General features: G+C 42.1%; 2 protein-coding genes across 10 annotated transcripts in view; both read left to right on the forward strand.

Annotated features, from left to right (window-relative positions):
- Positions 1–8,593, forward strand: part of chd5 (chromodomain helicase DNA binding protein 5) — a 47,777-nt gene extending 39,184 nt beyond the window's left edge. For 2 of the 7 annotated variants that reach the window (XM_084348886.1, XM_084348888.1), the window contains exons 35-41: positions 217–325; positions 541–673; positions 818–1,013; positions 2,725–2,915; positions 4,605–4,731; positions 4,942–5,040; positions 5,731–8,593. In XM_084348886.1, coding sequence (XP_084205012.1) covers positions 217–325; positions 541–673; positions 818–1,013; positions 2,725–2,915; positions 4,605–4,731; positions 4,942–5,040; positions 5,731–5,858 — 983 coding nt within the window. In that variant the 3' untranslated portion in view covers positions 5,859–8,593. The remainder of the gene's footprint in view (positions 1–216; positions 326–540; positions 674–817; positions 1,014–2,724; positions 2,916–4,604; positions 4,732–4,941; positions 5,041–5,730) is intronic. The other 5 variants (XM_084348891.1, XM_084348892.1, XM_084348887.1 and 2 more) reach the window with 4 other exon arrangements.
- A 2,990-nt stretch (positions 8,594–11,583) lies between these two features.
- arhgef10la (Rho guanine nucleotide exchange factor (GEF) 10-like a) overlaps positions 11,584–18,748 on the forward strand; it is a 120,717-nt gene continuing 113,552 nt past the window's right edge. For 2 of the 3 annotated variants that reach the window (XM_084349883.1, XM_084349884.1), the window contains exon 1: positions 11,585–11,984. The gene's annotated coding sequence lies outside the window, so the exon portion shown is untranslated. Of the gene's footprint in view, positions 11,985–18,748 lie in introns of all 3 variants that reach the window. The other variant, XM_084349885.1, reaches the window with a different exon arrangement.

The raw sequence follows: 18,748 nt of genomic DNA on the forward strand, positions 1-18,748 counted from the left end.
CAGCATATCAGATGAATTGTTGCAGCTGTAGTGCTCGTAGACCGACATTTCTTTCGACGTGTGTCTTGTTAATGGCTGTTTATTTCTGGTGCCGTTATGAAGTTGATTTGTTTTGTCATGAAACTTGTTTGTGAGTTTTACGTGCTCTCACATCTTCAATATTACTTTTATATTTTTGTAAAAAAACTGTTTTGAACTCGTGCTTTCCCCCATCAGAGCTGCACACCCTGTGGCAAACTGAAGAGCGAGCGGCGCTGTCTTCCGGAAAGATGCATGACATCTGGCACCGTCGCCATGACTACTGGCTGTTGGCTGGCATCGTAACGTATCCTTTTTCCCACATGGAGCGAGAAGCTCCGGAAAAGTAATTTTACTACTCGCGACCGGCGGGAGCTGCAGTCGAAGGACTGATATTTACAAACCGCGAGGAGTGATATAAAACTACGCTTTCCACGCAAACCTGTCTTCGGTTTTTATTTGAAGAATTTTATGAGGTTCTGTGCTCACATTTGTTTTTCCTTGACTGGGAATCTATCTCAGACATGGCTACGCTCGCTGGCAAGACATTCAGAATGACCCACGCTATGCTATTCTGAATGAGCCCTTCAAGACGGAGATGCATAAGGGCAACTACCTAGAGATGAAGAACAAGTTCCTGGCTCGCCGCTTCAAGGCAATCTGAGTGTTTTTTTTAACTAAACAAGGATTAAAGGATTTGTTATGTCTGGATGCAAAACTGAAACAAACCGTCTCTCAATTTGTGTCTCCCTGTGCCTGTCACTCTCTTTTCCCCCTCCCTCCCTCTGTCTCTCTGTAGCTGTTGGAGCAGGCTCTGGTGATTGAGGAGCAGTTGAGGAGGGCAGCGTACCTGAATATGACCCAGGACCCCAGTCACCCGGCCATGGCTCTGAACACTCGCTTCACTGAGGTGGAATGTCTGGCGGAGTCCCACCAGCACCTGTCCAAAGAATCTCTGGCCGGGAACAAGCCCGCCAACGCCGTGCTGCACAAAGGTCTGCGGTCCAGCTACAAAAATAGCCACAGTCGCTATTGTCAGAATTTTTGCATCACCTTCCGAATGCTGGTGAAGTCGGAAAAATAATCCTGCACAGATGACTTTTACAGGGCAGAATTACTGACATACATTTTTCATGAGACATTTGTCAGCCCACAGGCCATCTGTGCTGTGTGTGTGTGTGTGTAAAATCCGGTTGTTCATGAAACATTCATGAAAGAGGAAGAGCAAAAAATATTAAGTTTAATTTCTCTACAGAATTAACCAAATGTTACTTTGACTGTATTCAGAAAACATATTTTACTGGTGCCGTTTCATCTGCTGCGCCATTAGAATATAATCCATTAGATAGATAGCTGTTATCTTTTTATCACAGCTGACCTGCCTCACTCACTTATTTATGGAAATTCCTTAAAACAAGATCATTTAAATTGGGATCAGGTTCATCCACCCGTCCAGACGGTAAATGAAGTGCATGAAGCGTCGTGGTTGTGTTTTGGTCTTACTGTCTGCCTCCTGCTCACCTGTGTTCCTGGTGTTCTGATCTTCACCTTTCTCACATCAGCCTCGTTAGCACTGCCCCGTTCCCAGTGTCTCTCCGCCTGCACCTCATCCCCTCGTTAGTTTAGCTTGCATTGTTCCTTCGCTCTTTATTGGTTTGTGTGTTTTCCTCCACGCATCTCCTGTGTTTGGTTCCCAGGTTCTTGTGTGTTTCCTGAGTTCCTGATTTGTTCCCTGTGGTTTTGTGGTTTGTCCTCAGTTTTTGGTATCGCTATGGTATCTTCCTTTGCCTTTTTATTGTTCGCACCTTTGGATTTTGGACATTCAGCTCATTAAAGCCCGCCTATGTGTCTTGTATTGGGGTTGTTTCTGTGTAACTGTAACAAGAAAAGTCCAAAAGTGCAAACAGTAAAACAACAAGCAACAGAAAGGCAGATAATAGAAATGCAAAAAACTGGGAACAACATAGGAACACAAGGAGCACTGGAGACGTGTGGACAAATACAGATGAACCGAGGGAACAACACGGGCTTAAACACAAACTAAACTAATGAGGGGATGAGATGCAGGTGGAGAGACACTGGGGACAGGACAGGGCTAACGAGGCTAATGTGAGACAGCTGTGGGGGGAACACAGGAGGGAAGCAGAACACTGGGAACAGCAGGAAATAGAAAGTGACAACTAGACACAAGAGGACGAAACTACAAAATAAAACAGGAAATAACCAACTAAACCCCCACGACCATGACATGAACGTGTAAAGCACCTAACAGGTGGATCCTGTTTGACACAGTGGCTTCGTATTCTGTCTCAACATGCTGACAGTAATGAGTAGGATGAAAGTTTGGGGAAAAGCCAAGCCCCAAGACTGCATGGAAATGATTTGTTAAAATGTTATTGCTCCAAATGTTGTTCTCTGTGAACCTTATTGATTCATCTGTCAATGAAAAATGTTATTTACTTCAGGGCAGCTGTTAATTTCAGGCCCTGGATCACGCAATTAATTTGCTTTATTGAATGATTCAAGGTTACCCCCACGCTCTTTTTGAAGTGTGATGTTTTAAAATCATTTTCGAGCCCCTTTTCTCATTGATCCTTTCCTCACTAAATGATGCTACATGTGCAAGCATTATAATACTGTTAATAAAAATCAAGGCCCATTTTCTGCTAACGTGTGTGTGTGTGTTTGTGTGTCATGCTCTTACAGTGCTGAACCAGCTCGAGGAACTTCTGAGTGACATGAAAGCAGATGTCACACGACTGCCCAACATGCTGTCCAGGATCCCGCCGGTGTCGGCCCGTCTGCAGATGTCTGAGAGGAGCATCCTGAGTCGCCTCACCAGCCGAGGGAGCGAGCCTCCACCACAGCAGGTGAGATGGGCTGCTGTGGTCGAGAAGGTCAGAGTGAATTCAGAAAAACTCTCTTTAACCAGTCATTCATGCATTTGTGCAAATACAGTCAAATATAAGCCACTTCTGTTTGATTTCCTTAATAAGAGGAGTAGAGCTCTCATGGGTCCTTGCAATCCTCATCAGTTTATCAGTTTATATTTTTATGCAAGAAGAGACATTTAATATATATACAAATACATAATAGGCCACTTCCCAACATGTCTGTCTTCTGCATTTATCTGCCATCACTTTGTTGTAACAGTTATCAACCTTGATCTGGGTCTCATACTTCCTTGATTTCTTGAATTTGAGGGAATTAGGCCTGAAAAGTCCTTGAATTTGATGTTTAATAAGGTGTGAGATACCGAGGACTCATTTGTTTTGAGATAGCATTATAAGATTGAATTTTATTTATATAACACGTTACAAAACAAAGTTACAAAGTCTTTCAAAAGACAAAATAAAAATAGAAGATGAACAATGACACAAACAGCTTAAAAATAGTAACATAAGTGAAATAAAACAATCAATAAAATAAGAGCTGAGAGAAAGCTTTTGTATAAAAATGAGTTAAGAAGTGATTTACAATAAAGATTTGACTTTAAGTATTTTAACTACATGTACATTTTCCATGTACACTGAAGTCTTTCTATCAGTGTGAATAAATTAAATTAAGTCAGTGTGAATAAATTAAATTAATGCAAACGTATACATGAACTTAACATAAATACGTAACAAATACATAACTTTATGAATACATATACATTTAAGGAGAAATTCTACATACCAAAGTGTTTTTAAGTGTTTATTACTCAAGTATTTTACATGAGTGAAGCATTTTAAATTGTTTTTCCCATCTCCTGTAATACATCACACCTCTGGTTGTTCAACTCATGCACACTGACTCAACATTATAGAAAAACGTTGCATTAAATGTGACATTTTAGTATTTTTTTGAGCGTAACAAATAAAAAGTGAGCCCAGATGAAAAACCCTGTGGAAGCGCACTGCACCAGCCTAACCTTCTCCCGGAGGTCGCAGCAGGAGTTAATAGTTCAGACTTGGCTTGAATTATGCATTGGAAGCAGAGGAAATAAGGCTCACTGAAATGTGCAGTCGGGCTGAAAAAATGTAAGAAATAAATTCCCGTGGCCCAAAAACTTTGAAGTACTCTGTAGTCACGACTCAGCAGCCACATTATTCCTTCAAAAAACCTGTGGAGACTCAGACTTCCTATCCCCCATGGAGGAGTTTCCCCTGGTGTAATGGGGGGAAAAAAAGCCTCTCCCTTAAGTTGTTTACTTTCACCACTGAGCTCCATGTTTCGGTCCCGGAGGATTTAACAAAGGCTGTATTCTGTCTCATTACTTTCATCTCTCCTGCACCTGTTTACCACAGTTGAATGTGTGTGTTTTTTATTCTGTTATACAACAGACCATTTCAGCCAAGCAGCAGATTGGTCATGCGCTCTGAATGTTTTTTGGTCTTTTTGTCGTAACCAAGGAAACAGCCCACAATCTGACTTCCCCTTTGTTTGGTTTTTTTTTTTGTTTTATCTGCTTACTTTAGTTCCCTGCAGAGCCACTAAAAACCTGCCAAACGTTGTGCAGAAGACATCATAAACAGCATCACTCTCTCGTTATTATTCTGCCTGTGTTAGGTCTTTATAACTCCTGTCTTGTGTTTGTTTCTCAGCCTTTTAGTCAGGGCGGGTTTGGCTGCTCTCAGATGTACAGCAGCAGCTTTGGCGGAGGGTTTAGAGGACCAGGTGGACAGCCGATGGTCAACTACAGTCAGATGCCTCTAGGACCCTACGTCAGCGGTAAGGACCAACAGCTACAGCGGGATGTTGTATCATACTGTAGGTGACATAACTCATCTGGGACTGGAGGTTGTTCATGCAGCTTAGATTATACTATTGAATTAACTGAAATTAAAGAGGAATTCCGGTATTTTTAAACCCGGGTCGTATATTTGCATGTTTTGGTGTGCAAATGATTTATACTCACCTAAATATTTGGAATTGGTCCAGTAGATCACCTCAGCTGGCAGCCAGGACATGGCTACAATGACTCCAACTTAATCCTTTCCGAAGGAAAGGCGATCTACTGTACCAACTCCAACGCTTATGGTAAGTATGAATAATTTACATGCTAAAATATGTAAACGAAGGGCCAGGTTTAAGAAAAAAAGTGGATGGGAAGGAACCATTTTGGTATTTTATAGTCAAATGTCTAAAGATGTTTCAATATTAACCAGATTAACAGACTGTAAATGAGATGTTTTTATAATATTTATTAGACATTTCTGTAAATTTTTTGCTATTTTGTGTAATGGATGAGGCCCCTTTGTTAACTCTTTTGAATGGTTGCTAAATTACATTGATGTGAGGTGCAATGAAATGAAATTATAATCCTGTTTTACTACATTTCTATCATTTCTATTTGTAATAGTGAGACTGCATTCACCAAGTTAGCTGCTGAGATCTGGAACATGTAAAACACTGTCTGACTGTTTTCACATCTGTATCACACCTTCACATAAGTCAGACAGGGTGAAGCTCATGAGCATTCAGACAATCAGACATGTTTTGACTAATTTGGAGGAGAATTGAACAAAGAAATTAAAGTCATTACACTTTGTTGTAAACATCCTGTCTACTTCAGTTGCACACACTGAGGGTTTGATTATGCTCACTTCCAGTTTTGATGAAGCTACTGTGCTTGTTCTGTTTGAAAACTACCGAATCAATTCATTTCATAGCCCATAATTCTCACCCTAACAGCGAAAACTGAACCATCTGACCTCTCTTCCTCCTCAGTGTCCACTAACGGCCCTCCACCCCCTACAAGCCATCTGGACAAGAAGTCACTTGACTCCTTGAGAGACGTGGCTACGCCTGACCTAAAGTCGGGCAAACCTAGTGATGTCATCTGCATTGAGGACTAGGCCAGCTCTGTAACACTGACCTGAGGTCAGAAACTCCCAGGGATGGATTCTGTATGGATGACAGCTGCCCATCTCCTTCCGCCACATCCTCCTCTTTTCTCCTGACTTCAAATCTACAAAAATCGAGCTGTCTGTCTCCGGATAAGGCGATTAACTTTTTGATTAATGCAGATGTATCTATCTTAACGATTGCACTTTTAATCTTTCAAGGATTCTATAGAAGTATTTCAATAGGTATTTGCTTTTGTTAACCTGTGCTGGAGAGCTGAGGACGAGGAGGGGAAAAAGGAAGCAGCTTTTCTGACAGAGGATATTTTGTTTTTTGCCCTGCACTACGAGGAGGAACTCAAGCAAGTCGGCATGACTGAGTTTCCGACGCTCTCGATCGGGGCTCGTTCTAATCTTGGAATGTGTGTTTTTTTTCTTCGTGCCAGCCTCGACTTTTTCATTCTGCGTGCCCCCTGTTGCTTTTACCCATCTGCCTATTCTCTGTACACTGTGACTGTGCCCACGCTGGAGCTTGTTTCCTGTGAAGGAAGGAGCCGAGTCTTCAGTCATAGTTTGATAGGAGGCTGTTTTCCCGAGGGCCGATATTGTTACTTTAAAATGAATATGTGTTTTGTCATTCACGTAGTAACCAGTGGATAAATTATTGATTTGAAAAGCATCAAAAACTATTCTCATGTATGCAGTAGCTGGACACAGTCTGTCTGAATCCTCTAAAGACTGCCACCCGCTGGTAATTTGGAGAAAGTAATCTCTGCCAAGCCTGCAGATACAGTTTACTGCAGTACCAGTATCCTGTGAGGGGTTGGCTTCTTGTACTGTACATACTCAGAGACTGCTGTTTATTTTACCTCACATAGGTCTAATCATAGTGAAAAATATGTATACAAACATGGATGAAATCAGAGGCCTGGCTTTGGCGTCGAAACATGAAGATCACGCAGAGAAGAAAAAGCTGGCAAAAATGATTTTTAACACATTTCAGAGAAGACTGAGTATTTCTGTGTATGGTACGATATTTGTGATTCTTATTATATTTGAATGTTAGTAGTGGCTGTAGAGCTTAACCCTGGGGCCACGACCAGTGGGACTGCACTATAAACAGGAACTCATCTGGTCCACATCCACAGACAGGGCTTTAATGTTCAGGCCTAACTGAGAACACAGCCCTGAGTGGAGTGTGGCTTTTTTTTTTTTTCCTCTTCGGGACTTTCCCCAGTTCCCTGTCATTGTTAGAACTGAATAAGAACATGTGTGCTTTTGGCGCAACGTCACCTTAAGTCTGGTATTTGTCGCAAAAAAATTGCGCTTTTGTTTGCTTCTCTTTACGTTAAGATAAAAATAAGACGTATTTGGTCACTTTGGTGCCATTAAAGAAGATGATCCAGTATGATTTGTTCTTTGATGCAGTGTATTTTTCCTCCACTGAGGTGAAGACTAAAACCTAAACCTACATTTGAGGGGATTCTCTCTGTATATCAGCTTCTATAAGGACCAATGTTGCACAGCATTACATTACATTAGATAATGTCTTCACTTCCAGTTTTGTTTTTTGGTTCTTTCAAGAGTGTATCTTGCTGCCTATTGCTTTACCTGGTGTGAGGACACGTTAGCATGGTATAGCTACATATCTCGTCCATTCCCTCTCCTACTATTATGTGCTAAAGTGACTGTCCACTGAGTAAAAACAATCTTTTATAAATTCAAGCGTACTACATTTCCTTTTCTATGAAGGCATTGCTCGAATGTTTGGATTCAAAGTGCAAATTGTTATTGACATTGTTTCTTTTTTTTTTTTTTCCTTTCTCCAAAGACCAGTGGCATTACCTGTTTGTTTTATAATTAACTGACATTGCCACAGCACTTATTTGACATTGTTGGGACGCCGATCGTGATTGGACTAATCTAAACCGAAGAGGCGATGTACAGAGTTGGTGAGTGTATTTTCTTACTGCAGCCTCCTCGCCCCATCATTTCTCGGACGACCCGCTTTAACTTCCAAACTGAAATTCAAAAAAACATCCAACGAAAAACCCTGAAGTGCATCATCTTTTTCCGCGCTCTCCTTCGTCAGTGTTAACCAGTGCTGTTTTGTTCACCGTGTTTCCGTTCAGGCCATCAATTACTTGACCATGACATGTATTAGGTTGCTCGACAGATAGAACCTCAGAAACATGTAAATATACTTGAAAGATTTTTCAGAGATAAGTCCATCTCACACAGATTTATGTATCAAACTGAAAAAAAAAAAGATGAATGTCTGCTGGATGGTGTTGCCATAGAACTGCAGTGTGCAAAATCATGTCCTTTTCCCCTCTGGAGTGACGACCGCGAGATGACGTCAAAAACACAGTACTCCAATGAAATGCAATCAAACTGAAGTCAGTATGAATGTAATGTCTGTTAGAAAAAAAAGGCTTCAGTCTAATATTATAAATATGTTAACAATGTATGTACATGCTTATTAACATGGCTTCAAAAGCTACCAAAAGACCCTGATAAAAGGCACCTTTGTTGCAGTGAATGCACAGCATGTGAAGCGTTTGATATGACGGTTCACTTTGGGGGAGGCGGTAGTGTATCTAGCATTTACAGACAATGAGCTCCAAGCAGTGTTATGGTTCTGATATTTGTGCTGTATAGCAATTGAATGAAAAAGTGAATTGTCATCTTTTTATTTGTATTCTGTGTATTTGTTCAATGTGTTTTAATAAATCTTCTGGACAACAGTGACGCTGTGTGAGTTTTTCTTCCTTTGTAATTAGTCTACAGATGAGCGAGGAAGCGCACGTGTGAATAATGAAGCCAAGCTGAGGAGGACTTCAGATTTAATTAACTTCAATTGACTTTCTTGACCTCACACATTACCTTGTTGTTCAAGTGTGTCTTCCGGCGCTGCGCGTCACAATCTGCATGAGCCTGCAGTACTCTAAATGTGATTAGAGACAGAAATAGAAACACTGTTGTAGTCGGGAGGGGACAGAAATAGCAGACTGAGGCCATTCACAAAGTAGTCCCAGTGCGATTCAGACATATTAAAACTAAAAACACGCTTAAATTATGAATGTAACTCTCATTCTCTCTTGTCTGCCTCTGTATATAATGTAAGCCTATATGCAGCCATTTCTGTAGCACTTTTCTTGTCTTATTGACCACTCAAAGCACTTAACAACCTAAATCAGCAGTCTCCCTTTCACACACACATTCATACACTCGTGGCAGAGGCTATCCCGCAAGACGCCACCTGCTCATCAGGAGCAATAACCATTCATACCCACACTTACCCACACGCATCGATGAAAGAACCACCAGCAAGAATTTGGGATTGACTGCAGGGGTCCGGGATCGAACCACTGACATGTACATTCAGCACATCTCTACATATTTGTAATACATGTTATTATGTGTTTTACCGGGGTATGAGACAATTTTGTAGACAAATAAAGTTAAGGAAAATTGAAGGTCATAGGCAGCTGTTGTGTCACTAAGGATAAAGTGACTTCATTGTTTTTGATTAAAGCTGCTGTAAGTGATTTTTTTATAAATCAAAATAAGTGTTAAATAACTCTACAGTGTTTGATCAGTAACCGATGTCTCTCCTTGTCGTGCTCATGCGGTAGAAGAGAAAATACATGAAATGATAGATTACCTCCTGTGATGTCACTCAATGGCTAAGTTGCATTATGGGTAATGTAGGCACCAGGTAAAAAAAAAAAAAAAAAAGAACGCTAGGAAGAAAATAAGTGATATCTAAGGTTCTGCTGTATTACTACATTACCCACAATGCAGCTCAGCCACTGAGTGACATCGCTGGAGAAAATGTATGCAATTACATGCAGCTTCCTCTGGAGCCACAAACTGCTTTCTGCACATACTGTATGCAGAAGTACTCCCCAAGACCTGTAAACACAATTTAATCAAAGAATTAATTACTGTGTAAAATTGGTGGAGTTGCCCTTTAAGTGATTGATGGAGCCTGCATCCTGCTGTTCTGTCCGTACCTCCAGAAGACGCCCATCAATAAGTTTGACCGACAGAGGGGCGAAGGAACCAAATATGCGACTCAGTGAGAAAAACTTGCAGGCGAGCACCGGCTGATGAAATAATACCATAGAAATAATTAATACATTTGCAAATGTGCGGCCCAAAGCAATAAAACAACCCCGAAGCAGAAGCAGAGTTAAACAGACAAACAGAACATTTCTCCTGGCTCAGCATCTTTCAGGCAGTGAGGGATACTTTCTCTTGCTTTTATTGCTATTTTTGCATCAGTGAAACCTGCAATTTAAGATAATGTAATCCTTTCATTATACTTCTTTTCAAGTTGGAAACCAGACTGCTCATTTAATGTTTTTCAGTACAATGTGGGCTCATTTACAGATAAAACTATAGACACAGTTTTCACCAAAAAGACGAATGCTTAAAGTTTGAGCTGTTTTTTCCATTCAGCATAATTATTCAAGGTTTCTTACTTTATACTCAGACTTTTATTGTATTATGTATGTGTTGAATGAATGAACGAACACTGGTATTGTGGTCTTCTATGCCCCCTGTGCCATGATCCTGTCATTTCTGTCTCTTTTTATTTGTGTCTATGTGTCTTCTGCTCTCTTTCCTTCCTGTGTTGTTGACTTCCCGTGTCTCCTCCCCAGCCTGCTTTCCCACCACACCTGTCTTGCGTCAGCTTTTGTCAGCCCTGCTCTTCCCAGTGATCCTCCCAGCCCGTTAGCTCTTTTGTCTGGCCCAGTCATCAGTTCAGCCTTTGTTGAGTCATCTGTTAAGTTAACCTGTTCCCTCTGGTCCACCTTCTGCTCTCAGTGTGACACCCTGCCCCTTGTGACATATTGTAGAGCTGCGACGATTAGCTTGATTGAAAATTAATTGCAAACTATTTTGGTTATCGCTGAATGGTTTCAGTCATTTTTCAAGCAATAATACCAAACATTTGCTCATTCCAGCTTCCTACTGTAACTGTGAAGATATGCTGCTTTTCTTTGTCGTTTCTGACAGTAAATGAAGAGTTTTGGGGTTTTGGGTTGTTGAATGGACAAAAGAATTAATTTGAAGACATCGCTTTGGGCTTTCTAACTGTGATTAAAATTTTTCACAATCTTTTGACATGTCGTAGTCTAAACAGTCAATCAACTAATCGTGAAAATAATCAGCAGATAATCTAAAATGAAAGTAATTGTTACTTAAGGCTGTATCACATTGTGCTATGTGATGTGTGAGTACAGTGTATCTCCAGAGATTTAAATAAAGATTTAATTAAAACTAAAAGCTAAAAACTCTAATGCTGCCAGGTGTTTCTCACACACTGACAACAAACATTTTCATTAAAGCTAAATTCCTTTCTTTTCATACCAAATACTTAACGTTTTATCAAATATATCACATGTATTGCTCAATTTGGTGTGGCTTGCCTACCTCAAATCTCCTTTGTGTAAATAACCACAAATCTCAGCCAATAATGATAAACTCACACAGCTGACAGTTTGAACAGCCTCACACGGAAGTACTCTGACAGCATTGCCCCTAATTCCTTTTGTCCGGCCCACTTGTCCTGAAAAACCTGCCCCGATTGGTACAAACGCAAACCCCCGAGCTTCCCATTGGCCGCATGCTTGACTTTGTCGCTCTGCTATTGGCCGCTTGTGTGTGAGAGCCCTCAGCCTGCTTTGTGCTGCTTGTCTGGGCAGCAGCAGGGGTCTGGATAGTGGGAGGAGGGAGGAAAGCAAAGAAAGGACAAAATGAGACCGGAGGGGCTGAGGGGGTGAAAGGACCCATCCAAAAAAAGAGAGGGACAGAGAGGGGAGATAGCGGGAGGAACACAACCACAGAGCCGAGAGAGGAAAAGGGGAGGGAGCAAGGGAGGGTTACCTCATCTAGAGCTGCTAGTGAACACGGTGCAGGAGAGAAGTTGTGGGAAAGTAAACAGCAGAGGAGAATTCCAATCTGCTTGCAGCCACTTGCAGCCCTCGCAGGAGACCATAAAGATGAGTGTGCTGGACCCGGCAGCGTGGTAAAAAACTGTGAGTTTATGGGAGGTTACCAGGATTAAAGCTTCACCAGGGAGTGCCTGAAGCTTCTCGGAGGACACATCACTGAGAGGACGAGGAGGTGAGAGGCATATATATTACTGGAAACACTGTTTTCTTCCTTTCATTCTGTCTCTCCTCTTTCCTCCCTCCTCACTCTCAGCATGGTTAGCATGTTGCAAGGGCAGCAGCTTTGTCCAAAGGGGCTATTGATGGAGTGGAGATGGGGGGTGGGTGTGCTGGTTTGTGCCTCTCCGTCTCAGTCCAACAGCTATAGGGGCAGCTGAGAGGACAAGGGGAGGTGGAGGAGGAGGAGGAGAGGATGGGAATGGCAGATACCCGTGTGGCTCTTTGGCAGAGTACACACCATCACGGACGATTAAACCTGTTTCGGAGAGCCGGCCGGAGCTACAGTGCATGAGGCCTTGTTATGATAGCAGCAGTTCCTGAGACAGACACCAGGAAGGATGAGTGAGAGATTGGCGGCTCGTTCCAGGCCCACACCTCTGGCCGGCTGCTATTCAGCAGCACTGCCCTGCTCTTCCACAGCCTTGGGCTATAATAAGAGATTCCCTGGCCCGGGCCCGGCCTTAACCATTCCAGTTTGACGGTTGCTTCCCGGAGTACAATAGCCCCTCCCTGGATGGATTTCACGCTGCTTCTATACCCTGAGCAGAATAGAGAGGGGGGAGACAGGGAGGAAAGGGGTGAGGGGGGTGCAAAGGGACCTCTGACCAAGTAATTTGCATTTTGAGCTAGGGCACTGTTTCAGCCCCACTTGCCGGATGTCCAAGTGCCTTTTTTTCCCCAAAGAAACTCCATGGACTCACTGTATCAGATTTTTTTTCTCCTCAGTCACAGTCCAGCACTTCCAACAGACATTAACAATCCATGCATGCAGGCCTGAAGCCACCACAAAGACCTCACTATCAATGGGAACTTTCTCCTTTTGCCGCACATTCACCCATGAAAACTTCTCTGCACTCACGCAATCATATGTACACATGCACGGCCTTGGTGCTCAACTACACACAATCAGTCACTTGATAGTGGTGACACGCCTGTCAAATGTTTCCTGGTACTGTATTACTCACTGACTTCTTTCCTGTGGGATAATCAGATAATTGACAGGGTGGACGACTTCAGTGATGTTTGCAAGTTGAGACTTACCTGCTGTATGTTGTTGTGACACTCGCAACTCGTCACCAGAACATGACTCGTCGCATGTCTTTGAAACTCTTCCAGTCCAAGACCAAACACACTGGTTAGAGGGGTGACGCATAAGCACTGCCTAACATGTTGAGCTTGATCTTACATTTTATTGTTTTGAACTTGGCCAATATTAGAAGCGTTGTGTGTGTTACGTGTGCTGTAAGAAGTCCAAACACATCTATTTATATATAGGGAGGTTACCAGTGTAAAACATCTGGCACAGTGGTCAACATTTCTTCATTTCCCAGTCTCTTCGGCAAGTGAACCCTCAGCAGTGCAGCCTCCTCACATATATGCACGAAAACAGAGGAGGGAAAACAACATGAGGTCACAGACGTCATCATATGTTTTGTGTTACAGCACTTGAAACGTATCTATATATTCCATTCACTAGCCTCATACTAGCATCTCCCCATGGGTGCTCCCATAGTTGTGTGACATCAGACGACTGCTCCCATGCGAGTTTACAAGTAGGGATTCTGGTGTCCCATTGTACTTTTCCTCGTAGGAGGTTATAAATATTTAAGTTGTGAGTTGTCTGGAACGCAGCATTTGAGTCCTGCTTCACACATACGCTCAGTGGACTCAACTTATTTAACCATCAAGCACACAATGCTACAAACATTGAAGCTGCTCCTTAACGTCTTCTACACAACACAGAAACAGCACCGAACATGCTGCGCAGCGAGAAAGTTATTGTCAGTTCTATAAAAGTCATCTGGTCAGCTGACTGATTCAAAACACCACGTCAAACATTAAACTCTCTTCAACTCCAGTATCATTTGTACCCTACTGCTGGCTGGGAAATACAGTAAACCGATCTGTACAGCCTGTTTCTACAGGTCTGACTTGGCAAACTGCCTGTTTTCTAGCAATCTTCTGACTTTATAACACTGTGAACACAAATTAGATCACCTACAAGACACAGTTGAATGCGATTAAAACTGCTGTAAGTGTTATTTTCTCATTAAAATGAGTGTTAAATAGCTCTATATTCAAACAGTAATCACTGTTATAGTGTGTTTGGTCAGTAACCCATGTCGCTCCCTCCCCCCGCTCATGCAGTAAAAGAGAAAATAAATTATCTGGTATCCCTGCCCACTTTATCCAATCAGGACAGAGAACTACATAAAGAGTTGGTAATGTCTGTTTGGGGAAGGCGCAGAGAGCAGGATCCTCCTCTACACCACCATCTTCCAGCGCCCCCGGTGATGGTTTATACAACCAAAGCAATGAAAAAGGCTTGAGGAAAAGAAAGAGGCAGAGAGAGCTGCCTTGGAAAATAGGAAGGAAGGGCATTGGCTAACTGCAAAATGGACAGGAAGTTCACTTATAGCAGTTTTAACAGAACTGAAAAAGTAGCTAACTAAACATTTCATGGACTTTACTGAATCAAAACAGCCGCTAGTGCTAACTGTTCACACTGTGAATCACCCAAGCTAATCGGTAATACCAACTGCTAGCATGATTCACTTATAGCTCCAGCACATACACACGTCCTGTCCTCAGCTAACCTCCGAGCTCCCTTTGCTGATGTTTAAGGCTGCCGTCCTAGCACTAGGGCTGCAAATGACATTTATTTTCATTATTCGTCATTCTATGAAATTCCAGAAAAAGATGAAAAATGTCAATAAGTGTTTACCAAAGCTGACGTCTTCAGTTGACTTGTTTTGACTACAACACAAAGATATTCAGTTTACCTTCAAACAAGAATAAAGAAACCAGAACATATTCACATTTGGAAAGCTGGCATCAGAGAGTTTTGACTTGTTTCTTGAATTAACTCAAACTGATTAATAGATTATCAGAATAGCTGGATATTAATTCAATAGTTGACAACTGATAGACTCATCGTTGCAGCTCTGTCCGTGTCTACAAACACATATCTTTATTTGCTTGCAGTGTCTGTGTTATGAAATGCTTTAGTGTTTTTGCTCCATATCCTGTTGAAACCCCTCGTGGACCACATGACACTTCCCGAAGAATAACTGAACACTTTGATTCAGGAGTATATTCTCATTTGTGACATCTGATTTGACTGACACATCAAAAGTTAACACGACGAATGATGCCAAAGGCAACAACCGAAAGTGGGAATCCAAGTGTTTGGTTTCCAAAAACTGAGTTGTTAGAATGTTTACAACAGACATTTTAGATCTAGTTCAAATAACTACTGGTGTTCTGTACTCTGTGGTCTCAGGTGTAGCTCTTGTTGTGATAGTGTTGTAAATATAGCAAGAACAAGCTGGATTTGGTAGAGGAGGAAGCTGAAGTCATCTCAGCACTCAAAACAACCTTCATCCGGGAAATAGATTCACCCCGATGTGAACTTTCATCCTCATCTTTACTATTTCTACTATGCACAAGCAACAACTCTATAGTACAACTATAGTACCGAATCATCACACAAACTACAGTCGATACTTCAAAAGTGAATGTCGGCAAAATATTCTGTCTTTCTGGTGAATCTGACAGTTATTGAGCTGTGAGTACACAGAGGAGTCTGTGAAAGTGAGGCTGTCTATTAAAAGATTCCTGATGAAAACGATAAAATGTATCTAAACAAACAGAAAAAAAACATCATCTATATCAGGAATGTCACTGATTTTGCACGTAAAGGTGACTTCATGTATTGCAAGGACAGCTAAGCCTGTGAAAACAGCTGTGTCGAGTCCTGTGTAGCTCTGGAGAAGCTGTGTCATGTCTGAGAAAATAACCATAATGACATCTCGGCCTGGGCATGGAGCTTGGAAATGTGGAATTTGAAAGGCACGGGCAGGAAGTGTCTCACTACAGGGCTGAGGTTTTTAAAGTCTGACATCCCCAGATAAAATCAAGATCCCCCAACATCCCTCGGGATCTGCATCATATTGGGGCTATGACTTTTTTTTAGCCTATCTTTGTTGACATTTCGGCAAATTGGCACCATTGGGACCATGGTAAACCCTCCTGATGAAGACGCTGTGAAGCTGAGAAGAAGCATTGTGTGGGACCTTCTTTTCTTATAATTGCTACCATTGAAAGTCTGGCAAATTAGCTATTAGCATTTCTTGCTTGCAATGCATCAATGGATGTAATGAGAACTATCAACCCAATCGCAAGAATGAATGTTTTCAATTTCTTTATGTTGCAATATTACTTTTCTTTATGGTTATCTGCTTAAACTGGTTAGGTTTCGGCACAAAAACCACTTGGTTATTGTTAGGAAAGATCATGTTTTGGTTTAAAATACCGTTTTCTGTCAACACAAACGTAACTGGAAATTGTCCCGATGTCTCCGTAATAATGTCCATGGTCCCTTGTCAAAACTATCCCATGGTTTCACACAAATGTTGAAATGCAGTCTTGAACTACAGTCACTGGCTGAGCAGCCTTCTCTCCTGCCACCATTCCCCCCATCTCCTGATGAAATGTCAGATCATAAACATAAAATATATAATTTAAACGTGAATTGACATGTTTTGTATGGATGTCAGGGGCTCGCACAAGCGTTAACTGCCAGCGATTCCTCCTATCCAGTACCTAGGCTGCAACCATCACTGGATTACTTTGATGGTGAAGAAAACTTGAAAGAGTAATGAGATCAAGATGGCGCCCAGCAGCTGGCAGCCTGTTGGAGCATCAACTGAATTGCCTCCGCAGGGCATCAATCAAGGTTTATCTTATTCTTTTCTCAGGCAAGTTAGGCGGCAAATCCAGAAATTCAGAGACACTGACACAAAGAAGTAATTATTGAGAAGTCGGCATTGATCAGCTTCCCAGTCAAGCCTCTGCAGATACGGCAGTCACTTTGTGTTACAGGATTTAGTTATTTTAAGCTTGTCATAGGCTGTAACGTGTCAAAATTACTAAAAAAAAACGACTTTGTACCGACTAATCTGGGCATGTATTCATTTCACCGGTTTCACACGTCTGTTCCTTGATCAAATACAGCATTGTCTGGTCAACACATTCAGGACATTCTTATCTCTGTTCAGTATTTGTACACGGCAGCAAACACACACGCAGGAGTCCAGTATGCTATTGTGCTGTGAGCACAAATGCCAGATGGGAGGTGGTGGTTACTCTCACTGTGTCCTTGAATTACGTGACACCACCAGCACATCACTGCTGTTGTGAAATGACATTACTGGTGCTGATCTCTACAGCAGAGGGCATGTGAAGGCCAGACCGGCTCCTAAACGAATATCATCCCTGAATGTCTCAGCAGCGGCAACACGACGGCAAACCTGGGGGAAAGGCAGGAGTAAGACTACCTCAAATACGCATAGATAACCCTCTTATCATGTTGTGTTTACAGTGTGATATGATATTCCACATGGCCTTTGGCGCGCAGTCGTCAGAAATTCATTTTAAGTGAAATTTAAAATATTCATAATGTTCATGATATATAATGCAGTAGGCTTAGATCCTTCTGTGCTGTGAAATCACTGGTAGGGCAACGTAACGTTTCAGCGAATCCATGAAATCCGCAAATGTCTGTGAAGAGCCTCCCACTCAGATTGTTATGTCTTGTGACAGCCAAAGAAAGACATATCCCGTCTGTTCTCAAGGAGCTGTTTGCAGTTCCTAAATTGGCAGAGTCACATTCGTATCTCTTGATAGGAAGTCCTCAGGGAAGCTGGAGACGGAAGGAGCGCCAGAGGCAGAATCGTCTCCGCCTGGCACTGTTTGTTGTTGTCAATGGACCGCTGGTCTCTCATTGTCTGCTGAGTGTTTGTGTGCCATTTTCTGCTGAGGAAAAAGCCTTAAGTAGCGGTGACTCTCAGTGACTTTCTGTTACATTTTTCAAATGCTGTTGATTCAGCCGTCACCAGCAGCTGTTTACCGCAATTGTCTATTGATATACCCGACTGCGACTGACCAATGGCTGTCTGCAGTGGGTCAAACACAGCACTTCTGTAAAGCAGCAGCCAGAACTAAATATGCAGCGACTCGATCTTTGAATAGACTTACTGATCAGAAAACTTTTTTGTTTTTAAACCCTGTATTTCATTTCTGAAAGCAGATTACACATCACGACTGCTTTAGGGAAATGATTCACATTACTGTACAATAGGGAGCTGAGATTGACTCATCTGCTCTATTTAAAACGGCACATAATGTAACTTTGAAGCGTTTGAGTCAGAATAAACACTGCAAATGAGTGACCCGGTGCGCCGCGGATCACCCATGAAAAGTGTACACGTACCTCACTTTCCTCACACAACATCCCTCCACTCATTACCACATTTGGTACACAGCGGGAGAGTTTTCAGAGCTCTATGTAGGTCAGGGACAGGGTGTGTAGGAGTTGGTTTCATCTCTATTCTGTGATGTATCTTATTTTCCCCTCAAGAATAGCTTTCACACAGCACCACTCCCGGGGCTCTTTATTTTTCTAAGCTGGAGTTTGTTTGATGGCTTGTCCAAATGCCTTCCCTCAAAGAAAGTTGCTCAGCATACCTGTCATTTTGATTCTGAGGAGAGCCTTTCAAGAGAGAATCTTTGGGGTTTTTTGTCTCAACGCTTGCGAGCTGAATTTTCATTCAAGGCGCCAGCCGTTAATTGCAATAAAGTGAAGATTTATTCAGTTATTCCAGTGAATGATCATGAATGGTTGTTCACTCAGCGTGGCTTTCATCCGTGGAGGTA

The sequence above is a fragment of the Pagrus pagrus genome, assembly GCF_965226575.1.
Source record: "Pagrus pagrus genome assembly, chromosome: 3".
NCBI lineage: Eukaryota > Metazoa > Chordata > Actinopteri > Spariformes > Sparidae > Pagrus > Pagrus pagrus.